At 42.4% G+C, this 21,568-nt stretch overlaps 1 protein-coding gene across 2 annotated transcripts in view; it reads left to right on the top strand.

The window, feature by feature from the left end:
• Atrn (attractin) overlaps nucleotides 1-21,568 on the top strand; it is a 112,648-nt gene that overhangs the window by 82,947 nt on the left and 8,133 nt on the right. For both annotated transcript variants that reach the window (XM_051144644.1, XM_051144643.1), the window contains exons 24-26: nucleotides 1,243-1,400; nucleotides 13,427-13,488; nucleotides 19,812-19,890. In XM_051144644.1, the coding sequence (XP_051000601.1) occupies nucleotides 1,243-1,400; nucleotides 13,427-13,488; nucleotides 19,812-19,890 (299 nt within the window). The remainder of the gene's footprint in view (nucleotides 1-1,242; nucleotides 1,401-13,426; nucleotides 13,489-19,811; nucleotides 19,891-21,568) is intronic.

The following is a 21,568-nucleotide window of genomic DNA, read 5'->3' on the forward strand; positions in this document are numbered from 1 at the left end:
TATGGCCCTTTCCTGCCACCTGCCAGCACTATGATAATCTCCATGTCTGTGCTTCACAGGTGGTTTCTCTCTCTCTGTCTCTGTCTCAGTCTCTCTCTTTCTCTGTCTGTCTGTCTGTCTCTCTCTCTCTGTGTGTCTCTCTCTCTGTCTCTGTGTCTTTCTCTCTCTGTCTCTGTGTGTCGCTCTCTCTCTCCTCTTTCTCCTTGGCTGTCCAGGACTTGCTTTTTAGACCAGGCTGGTCTCAAACTCACAGAGATCTGCCTGCCTCTGCCTCCCTGAGTTCTGAGATTATAGGTATGTACCACTGTGCCTGGCTCACAGCTGAAAAATTAAAATGACTCATAGTTTTAAGAAATGAAAACTCTTTAAATGAAAAGGATTTTAATATGTAGAGATGGACTCACACTAACTGCTGAAAGCACAGCTTTTCTGTCCTTGTTTATCTTACAGTGACTCACTAACATTCCGATGGCCCTAGTGTTGCAGTTAAAATCAATAACCACTCCATCATTTGACAACTCTGTAGATAGACCTAGGTCTGAATTTACCTGCACTGTGGTGTTGAACAAGTGACCTAAGCTTTCTTTTCTTTTAAATTGTCTCTTTAAGTGTGTTCATTTGTTTTATAAGTTTTTAGGAAATGAAAACTCATGCATAAAGAAATGGTTTTGGTTTTTTGTCTGCCCATGCTCATGCTCTTGGCCAGTGGAGTACATGAGATGTGGTAGGAGCATTGGGAAGCTGCGATACAGTAGGTGGGGTCCTGAGTGCAGTGGGGGCTGGAGCAGAGAGGACTGAGTGGCTGGGTGAACACCTTCTTCTCGATTGAGACTTGAAGACATAGGAAGTGATGGGTGAATAATTGTCCCTGGTACAGGGGCCTCAAGCATTGTCACATTCACAGTGTGAAGAAGAAATACAAAGGACTTGAGATATTATGTGCAAAGTGAATGCCAGTGCCTGCTTTATGGTTATGAATATTTTGCTTACATATATGTCTGTGCATCACTGTGTACTTGGTATCCATGAGACAAATTACTTAATAATTTCTTGGAACTTAAGTTTTTCTAATCTATACACAAGGATATGAAGGTGTTGTGTGATCATAAGGCTATTCCTTTGACGCTGTAAGGGGTCAATAAAATCTTATCCTTATTACCAGTGAGGGTGGATTCTTTCTGTCATGCTCCTCCCCTCTCAAAAAAAAAAAAATCTTTATTTTCTTTCTTTGCTTCCTTTTAGCCGGAACCCAGGCTGGAGAAGAGATGCCTGTTGTTTCTAAAACCAACATTAAGGAATACAAAGATAGCTTCTCTAATGAGAAATTTGATTTTCGCAACCATCCAAACATTACTTTCTTTGTTTATGTCAGTAATTTTACTTGGCCCATCAAAATTCAGGTAAGAACTTCTTTTTAGCTTCTTTCATGTAAAGATGATGACACCTCTTTAGAAAAGACTAAATTCACTCACTTGGAATCTGTGGTGACTGAAAGATATAGTATAGCTTTGCGTTTGTGGCATCTTTGGCATAAGACTGTGAACAGCACATGCGCATTGTTGTTTGGGGCTGGGGAGGTGCTCAGCGAGGGGAGTGCTTGCCGCACAGGCATGAGGGCCTGGGTTTGCATCCTCAGCACGCTCATAAAAAGTGGGACATGCATGTACGCCTGTCACCCAAGCTCTGGGAAGCAAGAGATCCCTGGGCCTTGCTGGCCAGCCAGTCCAGGCTGAATCTGTGAGCTCTAGACTCAGTGAGAGATCCTGTGTCAAAAACAAGGTAGAGGGTGATTGAGGAAGATACCCGGTGATTTCTGGCTTTTGTTTGCCTGTGCACGTGTGCATACCTTCATACATGTACACACACACACACAGAAAATATTCTGAGACTGTAACATCACTTGTGAAGAAAGTTTCAAAGCAGTTTTAAAAGTAAGTTGGAAGCTATGCAGTGGTGTACTTTTGTAATCCCAAGACAAGGAAGCCCAACCCAGGAGGATCACACTGAGTGTGAGAATATAGCAAGACCGTACCTCAAAAAAAAAAAGGAAAATCAGATTGATTGACATATAGTTATATATATATTCTCTGAGGACTTGCTATGTTTAAGCCTTTAGAAATACAGTTGTAATTATGGAATTGAGTATAAATGAAACAAGTACATATAACCAATAAAGTGCAAATACGATGTCAACATGGTGTTGTAGTTACAATTCACAGTAGCTAGATGGAGGCAGCAGTAGACAGTGTGAGGTGCTGTGTGCAATCAGACGTCATAGTTGGACAGATGGGGGTTTGATGCTTAGCTCGTACGCAATTCAAAGAGCCACTCCAGTTAGCAGATTGTTTGTGCACGTGACCCGAAGGGTAGTGGCAAGGATCAGTAATGCCTGCTGGTCTACCTCCTCTTCAGCTGCAAGAAAGCGGCTGTGTTCCTACCCAAGACCCAGGGCCCGTTTGGACCTTGTACGATCATGTTCTCTAGTCCTTCCCTCAGTGTTTCCTGTTCCTTACTTCACTCCTGGCGGTTGTGCTGTCAAGGAAGGGTGGCTGCTTGGCAGGGTCTTCTGCATTTTCACCCAATCAACTTGAGAAGTCAGGCAGTCTGACCAACCAGCATGGGTTAGGAACCTAGTGCTTGCAGGTATGTCTTCATGGGACTTGGGCTGAAGACAAGACTCGTGTTGTTTTTCGCGTTGCTCCTTTCCCTGTCTAGGTGATCCCCGGTCCTGTCAGCGTCACTGCTTCTCCCTTGGCTCTTGCAGTCTCCTTCCTCTGCCAGTCTTTTAAGCAAAGGCCATACCTTCTGTTTCCTGTTTCTTTTTGGCTGTTTATCCATCATCCCACAGTCTAGCATCTTCCTTTATCATCCCTACAAACCATCTTGTCATGTACAACCCATTTGAGTCACTGTCTTGTGTTTCTCCCTTCCGCTCTGTATTTTCTGATCACTCGTTTTGGGAATTCACTTCATTAAACACTGGGATAGCCTCCAGCTCTGGCCTAGGACTTCTTGCTTCATTCCACAGAGATTCCTGGGTAACTTCATTCTACTGGCGTGTACTGGTGCTTCTCAGAGCTGTCTCCAGCCTGGCTCCCATGGAAATGTCACAGCAGTATTTGTGCTGCCTTGACATCTCTACCTGGATATTCACAAACGTCCTGTACTTGGTGCATAGCCATTCTTATTAGCTTAGCCCTGGCATCCTGCACTGCCCTCCTCAGTGGACATACGGACTATTCTTCCTGTTGCACAAGCCAGGCCTGTTGTATTCCGGCTATAAATTCAACTGGGCATCATGTACTATTTACTTAGTCACACATTATTAGATTCAGTTTGCTAATATCTGTTTGGTTTTTTCATCTAAGAGAATGTCCACTAATTTTCCTTTCCTATTCTTGCTAATGGTTTGATATCAAGGCTAAATTACACTAGTTCTTTTAATTTTTTTATTATATTTTAGTGTGTGTAGGTAAGAGACAGCTTTCAGGACTCCGTTCTCTCCTTCCATGATAAGATGACAGGGGCTCAAACTCAGGTAGTCAGGCTTGGTAGCAGGTGCCTTTACTGCTAAGAACTAACTTTTAATAATTACAATCCTGGGATTAAAAGCTTGTTCCACCACATCCAGATAATTTTCATCTGTTAAAGAGATTAATTGCATGAATATCTGCACTTGCTAAGTCATTTGATTCTAGTGTTTTATTTGTAGAGACTTTTCTTTAATCTACTGAATCAACATGTTAGAATATTTTCTAATTCTTCTTCTACATGAGTCATTTTGGTATTTTTTCCTAAATAATAAATTACTTGTCTTAAATGTATTGATATAAACTTGTCCACACTTTTTTTGTGCGTAATTATTGTAGCATCTGTTCATGTATGAACTAATTTTGTAAACCAGTGTCCACAACAGCACCATTCGTAATAGTACAAAGGTGGAAATAATCCAGGAACAAATCAGCAAATGAGTATGTAAATTATATATATATATACATATATATATGTATGTATGTATAGTGAAGGATGCAGTCTTTAAAAGAAGTGAAGGAATTAGGAGTGAAGCTGATACATGCATTGATATGGGCTATAGAGATGGCTCTGTGAGTTTAAAAAAAAAAGCTCACACACTTGATGACCTGAGTTGAGTTCCCAGAACCTGTTTAAAACAAAACAAAACAGAAAACCACAGATGTGAGTGCAGTTGTGGCATCCTTAAACCCCCTCACTCTGCACAAGATGAGTGGCAGAGGCAGGAGAACTGGCTGGAGGTTTTAGGGACAGTTAGCCTCAGGCACTCAGTGGGAAGAGAGCGCTGCCTGCTGGAAGCACTGATAGTGAGATAGCGTAGTCATCAAACGACAAATGTCACTTGTGTGACATATCTAGAATGTGCTAATTCATAGAGTAAGAGAGATTAACAGTGACTGGGGAGCAGAAAATAAAGTTACTGCCTCCAGATTATTATAAAATTTTTGTTTGGGGTGATGGGAAAGGTTTGGAAATAGATATTTGTGTTATACACAAATTGTAAATATAATTATTGTTTACTGAATTGTATACTTTTTTAATTTTTATTTTTATTTTCTGTACATTAGTGTTTTGCCTGCATGCATGTCTGCGTGAGGGTGTCAGACACCCTGGTACTGGAGTTACAGACAGTTCTGAACTGCCATATTGGAGCTGAGAATTGAACCTGGGTCTGCTGGAAGGACAGCCAGTGCTCTTAATCACTGAGCCATCTCTCCAGCCCCTGAATTGTACACTTTAAAAGCGGTTTAACATGCGGCGGGGAGGGTGGGTGAGGGGGCTAGAGATGACTCAGCAATTAAAAGCACTGCTGCTCTTACAGAAGACCTGGTTTTGGTTCTCAGTGCCCACATGGTAGCTCAGAGCCATCTATAACTCCAGTTCCAGAGAATCCAACACTTTCTTCTGACCTTTGCACATAATATACATACTTAAATGCAGGCAAGACGCGTGTACATTTAAAATAAAATATTTTAAAATGTTTAATTGATCCAAGCATAGTGACATTCACTTGTAGTCCCACATCCTTGAGAGGCTGAGGCGTAAGAATGTCTTAGGTTGGGAGCTTAGGACTTCTTTGGGAAGATGACCCAAAACAAACAAGAAAGGTTAAAATGTTAAATTTTATATGTATTTTACCACTGTATAAAGTAAGTTCTCTCTCTCTCTCTCTCTCTTTCTCTCTCTCGCTCTCTCTCTCTCTCTCTCTCACACACACACACACACACACACACACACACACACACGTTATAGGATTTATATTAGAAAATAAAAATCATAGAACAGATGTAACAGTGGGGGTCGGGGGGGCTGGAGAGATGGCTCAGAGGTTAAGAGCACTGACTACTCTTCCAGAGGTCCTGAGTTCAATTCCTAGCAACCACATGGTGGCTATAATGTGATCTGATGCGCTCTTCTGGCCTGAAGGTGTACATGCAGGCAGAATACTGTATACATAATAATAAATTAATTAATTAAAAAAAAAAAGAATGGAATGGGCGGAAGCACTGTAACCAGCGTTGAGGCTTGCTATTTCAGTACAATAACTAACACATTCTAGTGGCAGCTTGAGTAGTGAGAAAATCCAGGTGTAGCTTTAGAACCATACATAAAATCATATGAAGATGTCAACTGATTTTTGACAGGTAAACAAAGGCATTCAATTAAGGAAATGTGGCCTTTGCAACAAATAGTGCTAACATACGCAGCCAACCACAGGTGAAAAAACAAACTTCAATCTAAACTTCACATGCTACACAAAACTGACCTTAGTATGGATCTAAGTGTAAGATACAAAACTCGGCCTATAGAGATGGCTCTGCTGTGCAGAGAGCATGGCTGCTCTTGCAGAGGACCTAGGCTGAACTCCCAGCACCCACATGGCAGCTCACAACCATCTGTAACTCCAGTTCTGGGGCATCCATCGCCCTCTTATGGTCTCCAGTGGCACCAGACACAGATATGGTGCACAGATACACATACACGCAAAATACCCATACACATAAAACGTATTAAAAAGAAATAAAACTATGAAATTATTAGAAAAATCTATTTTCAAGAGCTAAACAAAATGTTTTTAGACTTGATATCAAAACATAATTCATGAAAAGAAAAATTAATAATTGAACCATATCAGGACCGTTTTTTCTCTTTTTTAGATTTGTTTATTTTATGTTTGAGTGTCTTCCTGTGTGTGTGCAGGTGGATCTCTTGAGCTCAAGGCCATTCTGTCCTAGGCAAGTGAGACTGCACAGTGAGACTTTGTCTTTAAAAAAAAAAAGAAGGATGAAAAGGCAAGCTACATACTGGAATGGGGTTATTTACAAGCCATATATCTAATATTTCCTAGAATATAAGAGCTCTCAAAACTTAACAAGTAAGACATTACTGAGTAGTCCAGTTGGAAAGTAGTTTCACCAGAGAGAATTTGCATATTTCAGGTAGTGACATGAGGCAGTAATCACTGGGAAGAGGAAAGCCCCCAGGCTGCAGGGTTGCTGCTGGCTCCGCAAGGCAATTTGGCTACTCTAGAAAATAGCTTGGCACTTTCTTTCAAAGCTAAATTTGTACTGGTTATACCACCTAGCAGTTGCATTCCTGGCCATTTATCTGAGAGGAATTAAAACCAAGGGTCACATAAATACCTGATATACAAATGTTTCTAGCATTTTACAGCACTGTTTAGCAGCTTTATTTGTAATAGTCAAAATCTAGAGAAAATCCAAATATTCCTTAACAGTTGAATGCCTAACTAAACTATGGTACGTGTACTCTGTGGAGTAATGGGCAGCAGTGAAAAGAGATGAGCTGCAGAGCATTGTGGCCGCATGCCTGCAGTCCTGTTATTCAGGACTTAAGGCAGAAAGGGGTCACAGGGCCATCGGGGCTATGCAGTATGTTTGAGTCTTGGGTCCAGCCTGAGCTACACAGGACTCTGTCCCATAACACTGAAAAAAAAAATAAATTAGACACAGGAAAGGGGAAGTGGGAAGGGAAAGAAAGAAGCTGTTGATGCACAACTGGTAACTTCTGTGGAAATTTTGTTTGTTTAAAAAAGAAAATCTTAGAAATTTGCTATTTATGCTGAGCATGGTGGCGCACGCCTTTAATCCTAGCACTCGGGAGGCAGAGGCAAGCAGATCACTGTGAGTTTGAGGCCAGCCTGGTCTACAAAGCGAGTCCAGGACAGCCAAGGCTACACAGACAAACCCTGTCTTGAAAAAAAAAAAGTTTATCATGTATATAAAACATCTGAAAATGTTTTTGCATTATATATGACATTATAAACATACATAAAATGAATGCCTATACTTTTTAAATTTAATTTATTCAGATTACAGCTCAGTTGTTATCCCATCAATTGTGTCCTCCCATTCCTCCCTCCCTCCCACTTTCACCCTATTCCCCTCCCCTAGTTCTAAGACCGAGGGCCCCTCCTCCCCCTCTATGGTCATAGGCTGTCAAGTCTCATCTTGGTGGCCTGCTTATGAATGCCTATACTTAAGCTTCAAGCTTCTCTTACAGTTTCTGAGTCTGACTTCTAAGCCCTCCCGAATGCTCACCCATGCAGAAGTGGCACATACACAGGGTATGCCTGTCAGGAGTGGGGGCTGTGTGGGGCAGATTGGAATTCAGAGCAGCAGGGCTTTAGATTATGTCTAAGATCTGGAGAGGTGGGGCCCAGGCTCCAGGCAGAGTTTGTAAAGCTTTATGTTGAATTGTGGGTCTGTGTGTGGGCATGTGCACATGTGCATGTACTCTTGGGGAAGAAGAGACAGCAAATCTTCTGGAGCCACAGGATTTGTATGCTGGGAAACGACACTAGTCTTTTGTAAGAGCAGTGACTAATCTGAATGGCTGGCTGAGCCATCACTCCACCCTGCCAGATTACTGTGTGAGGTACCTGACTTGGTTTGTATAAAGTTTGGCTTAAGTTTAGATTGTTCCCAGGCTGAGCTTATCATGGGCGCGATGCTGTGGAGAGCCAGGCTTTGTTGCTCACAGCTGGGAAACATAGTAGTTTCCGGTTTGTTAGTGAGAATTTTGATTTGTGCTGCTGCTGTCCTCCCCAGCTAGAGAGAGGCTTCCTTGAAGTGGCTTTGTGTATTCCTTCCAGTGCCCTCCCTGTTGCTCTACCCTCTGAAAGTCACTGGCATGGTTTAGAGCTGGCCTTCTAGGGGGAGCTCTTGCCCAACTTACTTTAAAAAGTAATCATTTTACGGTGAAAATTCAAAGATGTGTTCATTTTCCCCTGACTTTTTGGTGTTCCTTATCTGGGTTTCATCGGTGACTTAGTAAAGATCCACTTGGGAGAGCTACAGTCAGGGTACCTAGAAAATAGATGGCGTGCTCAGCACCCGCTTAGTCAAGCTTTCCTAGAGACATTTAGGTACATGCTTTTGGAAGTGTACTTCCTCTCTGGCACAAATAGCTGCTCTGTTCACTGTGCATTCAGGTGTGTACAAGGGAAATGGGTGGCCTCAGTTTCCTTTGCTGGGAGCTTATCAACACACCCGTTCTCTGCACTTCGGGCTTTGGCTATGTGCTGTGTGGAGGCCAAGCTGGCATTTTTGGGTAAAAGTATCTTGTTCTCAACAAGGGCAGCTTGTTGATGTTTTCTTTGAGTTTTTCTATGGCTCCTAAACACACACACCTACACTTAGCAGCTGTACCACTAGAAAAAACAGAGACATTCCAAATGCAGTTGAGTAGGAAACTATTTAAATGATGATTTCCGTGCAATCAAAGCCTTTCTGTCCTGGAGTGTCATTTTTTAACCACAGTAACTGAGGGAATCGTAATTCTTTACCCAGAAGTTCTTATCAGCAGTAGGGCTTTTGAAGTGGCTGTTCTAAATCCCATTGCCTTCAGTGACTTGAGGGGTTTTTCTGTCATTAGGAACAGATCAAAATAGATAGCTGCTGAGGGAATTTGAAAGTAACTATAAAAATCTTTGTAGATGCAATTAAAAACAAAAAATAAAAATAAAATAAACACCCGGCCTGAAGAGGCTGTGTGTAGGAGGGTGATTGGCATTTGAGTCACACCTAGTTCTGGTCAGTTGGGGGTGAGCCCTGGCTCTTTGAAGGCTGTCCTTGCTGTTCTCCACCCGGGAGCAGGGCCTCAGAAGGCTTCTGCCACGCCCACAGCTGCTGCTGACTCCACAGCACGGGTTGTTATTCTAGCATGGAACTAGCAGTAAAGCCTCCTCTGTGCTGCGTGTTTTGTGCAGGAGACCAGTGCTCACAGGGAAGGCAGCACAGAATTTGCCTTGAAAACAGAACTCTTTTGGATTTTAGAGTAATGTTTATAGGTGTTAAAAGAATTATTGTATCGAAGAGGACATGAAAATTGTTCTTTCAGATGTGCTTATTGAAATATGGTGCACACACCATACAGCTCACCACATTTAAAGTATAAAGTTCATTGGTTTTTATTATAGAGTTTGGAAAAAACCCCACAATAAATTTTAGAATTTTTATTCCCACATGAAGCCCAGTAGTAATCATTCCCTATCTCTCTGACCCTTGTCAACCACCAGCATCTTACTTCCATCATACATGAAGGGCTTCACTGTTCAGGGTTAGTCTGTTTCAGAACTTTTTAAAGTAGAAGACTAGGCATAGGTCCCATGCCATCCTTTGTTTACCCATTTGTTTGCAGGTGGGTGTGGGCCTGTTTTCAGTGTTTAGCTGCCATAAGTGGTCAGATATATGTACGTTTATTTATTTACCCATTTATTTGCAGTGCTGGTGATTAAACTCTCTCATGAGCTACACCCTAACCCCAAGCTACACTTTTCTGTTTTTTTGTAAAGCAGTTATACATATACATACTATCTACTTTTTAATTACCTGTACCTCAGAAGTTTTACAAATTATAAAGCCATAATACACTAAAGACAAAATTGTAGTGCCTGAGCTGCTGGCTTAGGTCTGTCGTCTCAGAGCTTGAGCTGAGGCAGAAGGTTTCAGGAGTCTAAGGCGGGCATAGGCTGCGTACTAAGTTCCAGGCTGCCCGGGCTACAGGGTAAGACGCTGGCTCAGACATAAATGGGGCTTGAGAGATGGCCCAGTGGGGAAGAGCATGCACTACTGTTCCAGAAGACTAGAGTTCAATTCCCAACTGCCTAGAACTCAGATCCAGGGGTATCCAACACTTGTCGCTGCCTTGGGCACCTGTACTCACATACTCATACACATTATTAAAAAATAATAAGTTAAATAAACAAATAATCTGAGTGTGGTGGTACTAACCTAGAGCTTGGGAAATGGAGGCTGGAAGATCAAAAATCAAGGTGCAGCCTGGGCTACATGAGACCTTGTCTTGGTTACTTTTCTGTTGCTGTAAAGAGACACCATGATCAAGAAAACTTGTCAAGCAATCATTAATTGGGGGCTTGCTTTCAGTTTTAGAGGGTTAGTCCATGACCATCATGGCAAAGGACGTGGCAGCATGCAGGCAGGCATGGAGTTGGAGCAGTGACTGGGTGCTTACATCTGATCCACAAGCGGCAGGCAGGGCAAGAGACCAAGCCTGATAAAGGCTGTTGAAACCTCAAAGCCCTAGTGACACATCTTCTCCAACAAGGCCCACCTCCCAGTCCTTCCCTAAACAGACCCACCAGCTGGGAAACAGACATTTAAGTATGTGGGGGCCGTTCTCATTTCAAAACCCAAACAAATACCAAAGTGTTCTTAAACTTCTCATTCTTTGTCTCACAATATGTGAGGCCTAGATATGACCATAAGAGGGTGAGGAGGAGCACGAGCCGTTCCCAGTGCTGGGTAAATGAGGGGAGGGGCAGCTGTGTTGTACCTGTGCCGGCTACCTAGTGTTAAGGACATAGTACAAGCACTTACAGATGCTTTGAAGGACAGACTTAGTGTTCCAGAATTACGGATCCATGATATCTTTCCCGAAGCCTGGTGCTAGCTGACTTTCTTAGCATTTATCTGCCTCATCCAGAGTGCTCCTAGGACAAATACTTCGTAATCAAACATTTGATGGAAGTGAGTTGGAATAAGGTTGTAGAAATGTAAGGGTATAAATTTTAGATTTCTGGGAATATGTATAGATAACTACCTTCTGCTGAATAGGGAATGAGATTGTAAATTCATCTTTTAAAAAATTTGTGTGTGTGTGCGTGCATGCGTGCGTGCATGTGTACAGGAAGTTATGTGTGCTCATGTGCACATACATGGAGACCACAGGTCTTATCAGGTGTCATTCCTCAGGAACCATCCATCTTATTTTTTGAGACAGGCTCTTTCTGGGCCTTCGGGCTCATTGCTTTGGCTAGACTAGATGGTCAGCAAGCCCCAGGGACCCATCCTTCTGCATCACTGGGGTTACTGTACCACCATGCTCAGCTCTCTATGTGGGTCCTGTTTCTGGGTCGTTGGTCAGTATATTCATAAGCATGGTGTGATTTTTGCTTCTCTTACAACTTTGTGATTACAGACTTCAGATGATCAGATTCAACAAAGAAGGACCTCCTTTAGAGTCTTGGGGATCTCAGCCAGCTCTCCTAGTTTATGTGGGCTCTTTATGATTATACACAGGACATTAACTGGCATGGTTCTGTTTTGCCAAGAAATCGGGCCTTAATTGAGATCTCCACGTTGAGAAAGCACCGAGAAGCATTACATGACACCAGGCAGGGAAGGCCTGATGGATCCTCAGGAAGTTCCATTGACATGTACGGGCTTGGCACCCAACACTTAGTAAAAATACCTCATGGATTTCTTTAAGTATAAACACTAAAGAAAAGCTACTTTTTTATTTGAGTTATTCACTTTATGAGTGTTTTGCCTTCACGTATGCATATGTACCACATCTTGCGACGAGGTCAGAAGAGGCCATTGGACTCTGAAACTGGAGTACAGATGGCTGTGAGCTGCCGTGTGGGTGCTGGAACTTGAACCTGATCCTCTGCGAGAGCAGGAAGTGCTCTTCACCCCTGAGCTGAGCCTCTCCAGCCCCAGAAACCCTGCTCATAAAGTCAAATCCTGCGCGGTGCTAATGCACACCTGCAGTCACAGCACTTCAAAGACGGCAGCCGGGAAGTCTCTGTTGGCTCAAGGCCAATCTAGCCTAGTCTACACAGTGAGAAAACCAAACCAAACCAAAATCTCTGACTTTGCGTTTCAGAGTATAAATGTGTCAGAAAAATACACAGAAACTTCAGATTCCATGCCTTAAAATAGCTTATGGCTTTTATGATGCTGTTGGAACCATATTTATTTATGGAATGCAAAAAGGGGGGGTGGGAGGCAGACGTCTTCCTTCTTATTGTGAGCTTAGCTATAAAAAGAGAAAGAGGCCTGGGGTGTGGAGAAGAGCTGCTTAGCGTGTGTGGAATTGAATGATCCTCAGCACCACAGAAGAAAGGGTGGGGCAAATAAATTTAGGAAAATCAGATGCTAATCATTGACTGTCTTGATTTTTTAATTTTAATTTGTTATTATTTTATATGCATGTGTGTATTGGAGGGACAGAGGTCACTGGATCACAGTTCTCCACCATAGGTTTTGTTTTACCTGCTGAGCCAGCCACTTCGCTGGGTCAACTTTCAAATTGTTCATTTGAACATACCCCTAGTTTGAAATCTTAAACTAATGCTCAGAAAGTCAGGCAGGCATGATAACGTGCGCCCGTAATGTCAGCACTGGGAGGCTGAGGCACAAGTAATGCAGGGGCACCCTGAGCTTTTGAGATCCTTCTCAAATTAAATTAAATTATATAGATTTCAAATCTTCCGAATAGGGGTGTTCAGCTGCTAACCAAATCTATGCAAATATCCCAAAGAACCCTGAAATCTGAAACTTAGTAGTCCCAAACATTTTGTTTTGTTTTGTTTTTCAAGATAGGGTCTCACTGTGTGATGCTGCGTGGCCTGCAACTTGCTATATAAACCAGGCATGTGCCACCATGCCTGGCGATCCCAAACATGGTAGCTAAGGGGCACCACTGTACCATTATCTTCCCAATGAGGGTGCTGGTCTAGCAAAGCAGGTGACATCAGGCCAGTAGTAGGTATTAACGATTAGTGATGACAAGGCTACAGTTAGCATAGTTAATCAGTTCTGCGACAGTAGATACACCTAACCCAACGACATACCAGTGGTTTAGAAAGTATTAAGCCATAGTTCAATTTGCAGTGTTTTTCTTCCCACAAAGTAATGTTGAGCCTTTCGGTCCTTGGTTCAAATACATTAGGAATTTTGTTATATTCTTGGTACTAAAAACTGTAAATTTATAGTAAAGTAAGATAGAAATGATCATCTATTGGTTGTCAAGTTGTGGTCTGTAGCTGAGATCACTTGTTAAAAAGCAGCAGCGGCTAAGTCAGTGGCACCACTCTGTAGCCCACGTTTTCTGTTTTCTGCCGCAGATCGCCTTCTCCCAGCACAGCAATTTTATGGACCTGGTACAGTTCTTCGTCACTTTCTTCAGGTAAATTTGCCTCATGCTAACTCTACTGACTCCTCTGAAACAGCCCCTTAATTCCAGTTTCCTTTGTATGTATTCCTGCAAAGCTGCTTGTCACTCACAATCATGTAACAGTGTGATATGTATGGTGTGATGAAACACTTGGTTTGTGTGGCTCTCTGCATAGGGAAAAGGTTGGACTACAGCAGTATTAGTAATGGTGCTGTGAGCTACGTATGTGCTCTGTCTTAGTCAAGATGATTCTGTGATCACCCATAGTGGAGATGAGTTTTACTTTTAAGCACCTGGGGTTCTCTTTTATTTTTATAATTTTCTTATTTATAGTTTATTTTTCTGTGGAATTGATTGATAAGGACAAGTAAATTATTGTGATGCTCATAAGAGAAACAGCAAGAGCCAACTTCACTTCTCTGCATCCTCCCCCAGACAGAGATTGCTCTAGTGTTTCACTTCTTTGCATTTATACTGATTCTTCATTTTCCAACTCAGTCTTCTTTTTCTCCTTTGTTTTTTGTTTTTCTTTTTGACTGTTCTGGAACTCTATATAGAAAGAGACTGGCCTTGAAATCACAGATCCTCCTGTCTCTGCCTCCTGAGTACTAGAATTGAGGTGTGTGCCACCATGCCACAGCCAGCTCAGTTGCTTTTGGTTTGTTTTGGTGTTTTGTACACTGCCTTAACTTTATCATTTTCATTTTCTCTGTCTCTGTCTCTGTCTCTCTGTCTCTCTTTCTCTCTCTCTGTCTCTTTCTCTCTCTCTCTGTCTCTCTCTCTTTCTCTCTCTCTGTCTCTCTCTGTCTCTCTGTCTCTCTCTCTCTCACACACACACACACACACACACACACACACAATTCCCTTCCATTCATTTAATCGTTATATCACAGTGCTTTGTCCAACCATAAAATCCTGAATTGACTTACGATTCTACTTGCTAACTTTTTAGAGGAAGGGTCACTCTTTGCTAATCTTCCACCCCATCCCACCCTACCCCCCCCCCCCCCACACACACACAGGTTTTCTCTGTTTAACCTTGGCTGTCCTACTTACTTTGTAGACCAAGCTAGCTTTGAACTTTACCTGCCTTTGCCTGCGGAGTGCTGGGATTATAGGTGTGTGCTACCACACCTGGATCCTTTATCTTTAATGTAATATTTTTCTTTGCATTTGCTTTTTAAATTGTTTTTCCCTATAAGTCTACCCCAGATTTATACCTGTAATCTGACAAAATGGGCAGATCTCTCATGATGGCCGTCTCTTAGCTTTAGTCTCTCTTGGAGCCCCCCCCCCATGTTAGAATCTTCTAGCCTCCTGTCCTTTAATGTACTAGTCTCCAAGGTCTGCTGTGTAATTGTCATGGTCTTAGTTAGCTTTCTGTTGCCATGACAATGCATCATGGCCACCGCAACTTATAGAAGAAAGCATTTAATTTGGGAGTCACAGTTCCCAGTTAGAACCCATGACCATCATGACAAAGACACACAGGCAGGCAGGCACTGGAGCAGTTGCTAAGAGCTTACATCTGGTCTACACGCATTAGGAGAGAGCGTGCTAACTAGGAATAGCATGGGCTTTTGATACCTCAGAGCCCACTCTTAGTGACATGCCTCCTCAGAAAGGCCACACCTCCTCATCCTTCCAAACAGCACCACCAACTAGGGACCAAGCATTCAAATCTATGAGCCTCTGGGGACCATTCTCATTCAAACCAGCTCAGTGATCTTAGGAACTTCTAGTGCTTTCCTCTTGTCTTAAAGCATATCTACAGTTCCCATGCCACAGTCTTTCCATGTCTTCCTTCCTTTTTCTGGAACTTTTTCCCTTACAGATTTCTGAGGAAAGATACATAGATGATTTTTGTATGATACAACTGAAAGTATCTTCATTTTTACCCTCAAATTTTTTATTTTGTTTTCTTTGTGTCTGTTTGCTTGATTTTTTTTGTGTGTGGGGGTGGGGGTGGGAGAGACAAGGTCTCTCTTTGTAGCTCTGGCTGGCCTCAAACTCACAGAGATTCATCTGCCGCTGCTTCCAGAATGCTGGGATAAAGGCATACTCCATTACACCTAGTTCACCCTCACGGTTTTTTAATGTGCATGTGTATATGTGTGTGTGCATGTGTATATGTGTGTGTCCATGTGTATATGTAAAAGTGTGTGTGTTCATGTGCACATGAGCAGAGACCAGAAAATGTTGGGTGTTCTGGTGTAACACTCTCTGCCTTATTATTTTGAGACAGGTCTCTTGATCGACACTACATACACCAGGTTAGATAGTATGTGAGCTTCCGGGAGTTCTCCCATTTTTACCTTCCATATTTGTGCTACTGCACCTGGCTTTAAGCAGGTCTTGGGAATCTGAGATCAGGTCCTTACACCTATGTGGGAGCACTTCGCCCACTGAGTTATCTCACTAGCATTCACAAGGTTGATGATAGCCACAGTTGTCCTCAGACCTGCACACAGATGTACCTACACTTACACACATATTCAGCATACACCTATTCATACACCCATACACACACACACACACACATACACAAATAGTTTTTAAGAAGTAGAGAATGGCTAGAAATGGTATCGCATGTGTATAATCCCAGCCGCTCTAGAAGCTGAGGCAGGAGGATTCCAAGTTTGAAGCCAGCTGGGCCAACATAATGATACCGTGTCTCAAAAAAGAAGTCTATGAATAAAGGATGAGAATGAATATGAATGAGACTGGGTCCGTATCTTAGTTACTTTTCTATAGCTGTGACAAAACACCAGGACAAAGGCAATTCATACAGGAGGTGTTTGGCGCTCACAGTTCTAGAGGGTGAGTCCATTGACAGTCATGGTGGGAGCATGGCAGCAGGCAGGCGTGGTGCTGGAGCAGTAGCTAAGAGCTCACATCTGGTCCACAAGCAGGACGCAGCAAGAGTGCCAACTGGAAATGGCATGAGCTTTTGAACCCTCATTCCTAGTAATAAACCTCACCAACAAGGACACACTTCCTAATCCTTCATTAACAGTCCCACCAGCTAGGAACCAGATACTCCAAACATGAGCCCATAAAGGTCATTCTCATTCAGACCACAAGTAGTAATTATTAGAGCCCGGGAAAGGAAGAAGAGATAGAAAGAGGATGACTAATGGGAACTGGGCTGAAGTTTGATACAGGGAGAATTCAGTTTCTGTTGTTGTTGTTTTGTTTTCTTATTTTTAATATATAAATTTATATTATTACACATATATAAAATAAACTACACACAGCAAGAAGAACTACCAAACAAACAGGAATTATATTAATGTTACACCCACAGTGTTTTGGCTATTTATATTTGACAACCTTGAAGAAAATATCTTTCCTATCTTGGTGAGTCTAAAATTCTGAATGAAAATCAGCATCGCCGAGTGGTGGTGGTGCACGCCTTTACTCCCAGCACTTGGGAGGCAGAGGCAGGTGGATCCCTGTGAGTTCGAGGCCAGGACAATGCAAGTCCAGGACAGCCAAGGCTACCCAGAGAAACTGTCTAAATAAACCAAAAGAAAAGAAAATCAGTATCTATCATATCTTATCTCTATCAGCTTAAAACATCTATCGAGACCTAAAAACATCTTAACCCCTAAACAACTAACCTTAACCATAGAACTAAGCTATCTGGTCTTCAATTCCATCAGAGACTTGAGAAGGACTAAAATTAATTATCTGAGTAAACAGGAAGTGCAAGTTAGCAGCTTCCAAAATTAAAAAGTGACAGAGACAGTTTGCTGCCTAAACAGTCACCTAAAACTCTCTATAACGTTGGAGCATCATCTTCAGCCTTCTTTCTGGCCCAGTACATCTGACAGACATATTTATGAGGCAGGAACTACTGAGGGCTTACTTACCCTTTCTTGGCAGAGTTTGGCTGTCGACTCTGCCTGCATCCAAGCTTGACCTTTTTTAAGCAGAATTCTGTCAGTGGTTGAAATGACATTTTGCCCAGTGGCTTGTTTGCCACATTGGAGTGAGTCTAAGCCCCCTGGCGACCAGAGGATCACGGTACAGCGATACCCAGGAGTGAACAGGCTGCTGATCCAAACACAGGCTTAGTACTTCTCAGACTGCATAATTGGGGAAATTCCTCCCACCACATAATAAGACACTAAATCTGCAGAACAAAGAAAGGATATTAAAAGCAGCCAGGGGAAAAGGCTAAGTAACATATAAAGGCAGACCCATCTGAATTACATCTGACTTCTTAACAGAGACCATAAAAGGCAGAAGGGCCTGGGCTGATAGCATGCAGACACTAAGAGGCCACAGATGCCAACCCAGACTACTAAATCCTGCAAAACTTTCAATCACTATAGATGGAAAAAGCAAGATATTCCATGACAAAACCAAATTTAAACAATATCTATGTACCAACCCAGTTCTACAGAAGATATTAGAAGGAAAACCTCAACACAATGAGGTCAACTACATCCGAGAATTCTTTAATGTACTGCAGCACAGTAGGATGGTTGTGGTGGAGGACAATTAGCTAAATGATTAGTAGAGAGGATTTTTAATATTTCCAACACAAAGAGATGCTGCAGGCCTAAGATAGTGTGTGGCCCAGTTACCCTGAATTGATCACCACAACTTATGTATTAAAAGTAAATAAAAATGCAGTGACAGTTTTAAAAATTGCCTATTTTAAAATTGTTTATCACAGTTATATGTCAGTTTTGCTTGGGTGACAAAATACCTCGGGAAGCAGTTTGAGAGGAAAAAGGTTTCTTCTAGTTCATAATACGAGGCATCCCAGTCTGGAGTCGCCTGGCTCTATCATCTCGGGCCCCACAGTTAGACCAGACACCGTGGTGAGCAACTCACCTCATAGTGGTTAGGAGGGACACACGGCAAAATACACATTTCAGCCCCACATCTCTGGTGGCTTGCTTCATCCAAATAGACCCCACCTTCAAATAGCCATTAAAAGTTGATTTGAGATCCACTGATACAATATGAATACCTGTGATCCCAGCCACATCCCTAAACCCATCTCTGAGCTCTGCCGCACTATAATACGTAAATCTCTGGAACACATTTCCTAACAGAGCTGTGTGTCTCAGGGTCTGTTTGGTAGACTCAGTCTTCTTCTAACCAGAAGTCAGTCATTGCCTGTGGAGTCACAGTAGCTTTTCCCATTCAACACCTGGGTTACAGAAGAAAGAGAACTGACTTTTTTTTTTTTTTTTAACACTCATTAAACAAGTAGAAGTTTTACCTCCTAGGGTTAAGTAAACTGTTGACTTAAATTGGATTGTTTGAAATTATTTGATTAACAAGTGTATGTATTTACTGGGTATGGTGGTACATCCCACACTCAGGAAACTTGAGATAGGAGATCATAAGTTCCAACCTAGCTGGGCTACTTAGCAAAATACAGTCTTTAAAAAAGAAAAATAATATGTGTGTGTGTGTGTGTGTGTGTGTGTGTGTGTGTGTGTGTGTGTGTGTATGTATGTATGTATGTATTTGTGTGTGTATACACACACACACACACACACACACACACACACACACACAGAGTTAGTATTAATTACTTTCTTCAGTAGAGCAACCAAATACTTGACTTGGCTTAAAAGAGGAAGGACTTATTTTATTTTGGCTTACAGTTCTTGGGGATCCACTCCTCCTACCCAGGGAGGCACTACATGGGCTCAGGAGGTGGCTGTCATATTGCATTCTCAGTCAGGAAGAAGAGGGAAGAATGTTGCTGCTCAGCTCACTTTCCGCTTTTTATTCAGCCTGGGACTCCAGCCCATGCATGGTGCTGTCCACACTTAGGGTAGATTATTAGTAGTCAATTAACCCAATGTAGGAACTCTCATAGACATGCCAGAGGTTTGTCTTGTAGGTGATTCTAGGTCCTGGCCGGTTGACAGTACTTAACACTGTGTATGTATATATAATTACAGATAATATATTAATCATTATACATAATTTTTTCTGCTTACCTCTTTTGAAAAGTTGATTATTAATTGAGATTTTTCTCATTCTGTTTGAGTTTATCAATAAAGTTTACCACGTTGATTATTACTTGTTTATTATCTGCTATCAGTTATGTTAGAATTGCTTTTCTTATTTGGGGTAAGCCATGGTTGGCCATTCTGCGAGACTTAGTGGGAAGTCAAAGGTGGGAACACTTTCTGGGAAGTCAGGACTGGAAGTTTGGCTCTGCTACCCAGTATTTCCTCACACTGCACTTCTGTCTGTCATGTGGGTCATCCGAGTTGGGATGACAAGGATTGAGGACTGTTCCCAGGAGTCAGGTGTGCAGGGGTAGAGCTGATTAACAGCGTGCTCTCTCTTTGCAGCTGTTTCCTCTCCCTGCTTCTGGTGGCTGCAGTGGTTTGGAAGATAAAGCAGAGCTGTTGGGCATCCAGGCGGAGGGAGGTAAGTAAGCCCACATAGAACAAAAATAGCGAGTCCCCATTAAAAACTCGTCTTCCTTCCTTCTTTCTGGGCAGATCACCTTTACTTGTTTAGAGATGACTAATATTCATGGGAGAAGGATGCTGTTTTATTTGTATCTGTTCACTGGTGCCATTGGTAGATTTCAATTACTGTTGTATTGTTATACTGGTTCAGCTCAGTATGGAGCCCTTGCCTAGCATAAACCTGAGGCCCTTGGTTCTAGGCCCAGCACCCTCTAATAGCAAGTCGCTAGGGACAAAGGTTTTAACCTGTGGGTCTTGGGGTAAGGGGGCATCCAAAACCAAACTGTAGCTATAGCTAACATCGTTCATTATGATTAAACACTAGAGTTGGTACAAATGGACACACTGTCTAGACATTTGAGCACCTCCATGTTCTAGTCACTGTTCTGAGTGTTTACTTAGACTAGCTACCTTAATCTTCATCTCAACCCATGAGACAAGTGACTGCCGCTGCCACATAGATCCTGAGAGGCACAGCTAAGCTTTACCTAGGGCTCTGCCTTCACAGTCCATGTTCCTAAGCAAGTAGTTTCCATAAACACTAAACTTTGTTCCAAGTGTTCTAGGCCGTACACTTAAGAATCTGATGTTCTGCCCACTGAATGAAGCAGGCAGCACACAGTGGACTAAACGTTACATGGAAGACCAAAAAGCAGTTTTGTTACTTTTGGAAAGAAAAAAAATATTTTCCTGTGAGTTACTGAGATAGAATAGTAGAGATTTGTCTGCATACAAAATACCACTTAAACATATAAAATGAGATAAATGGATAAAACAAAAGGTAACAATCAACTGGAACCCAGACTAGGTTTGCTGTGTGTATGTTGCTGAGTAAGTGGAGACTCTTTTTCAGGCTCAGTAGAGAGGTGTGCTAAGATACATTAGATAGACAATAATGCTAGGAGGCTGCATAGGATATTTAACAGCAACTCTGAGAACAAAGGAAATATCTTACATTTGTGGACATTATAGCGGAGCAGTCTCTGAGTCCAGCAGATTAGTGAAGGCATTAGAATATAAGGTATGGCAGATCCCCTCCACAGGAGCAATCCGTATGATCTGACAGTAAGAGTCTATTACTGGGTTTTAAGAAAATTTTAACATAAAAATTCCCTTCTAGAATAGAGCAATGATTCGTGTAGCCTCAGAGTCGTGCCTCCTAGAAAGTGGTTTGAAGCAAGGCTAATTTGTCTTCCATGGCATAACCTCAGAAGAGCTCTCACATTATTGATGGCATTATTGACGGAATGCCCACGTTCCGTCTTGGAACTGTGTGCTGTAGGATGTCATCTGACCCAACACAACTGCACATTTCAAGCCATGTGTGGTTGGATGAGGTAGAGGTATAAAGAAGTTCAAGGTCATCCAGTGAGTTCAAGAGCAGCCTGGGCTACACGAGACCCTGCCCTTAAACACACACAAAGCATTTAACAAGGAATTGAAGCCTTGATACTCTGAGCACCTGTGCTAACATCTCCACCCTCCTTAAGTCCAGAGCCCTGCTGTTCTTCCACTCTGTGAGTCCACACTTACTTGTGTTTTCAGGTTACAGCTCTCTTGGGGAGAGCAGTCTCACGTCCCATCAGCCATGGGTCAGGGCTGCATCTTTGTTGTTGTTGCTGCTGCTGCTGTTG

The sequence above is a fragment of the Acomys russatus genome, chromosome 4 (assembly GCF_903995435.1).
Source record: "Acomys russatus chromosome 4, mAcoRus1.1, whole genome shotgun sequence".
NCBI lineage: Eukaryota > Metazoa > Chordata > Mammalia > Rodentia > Muridae > Acomys > Acomys russatus.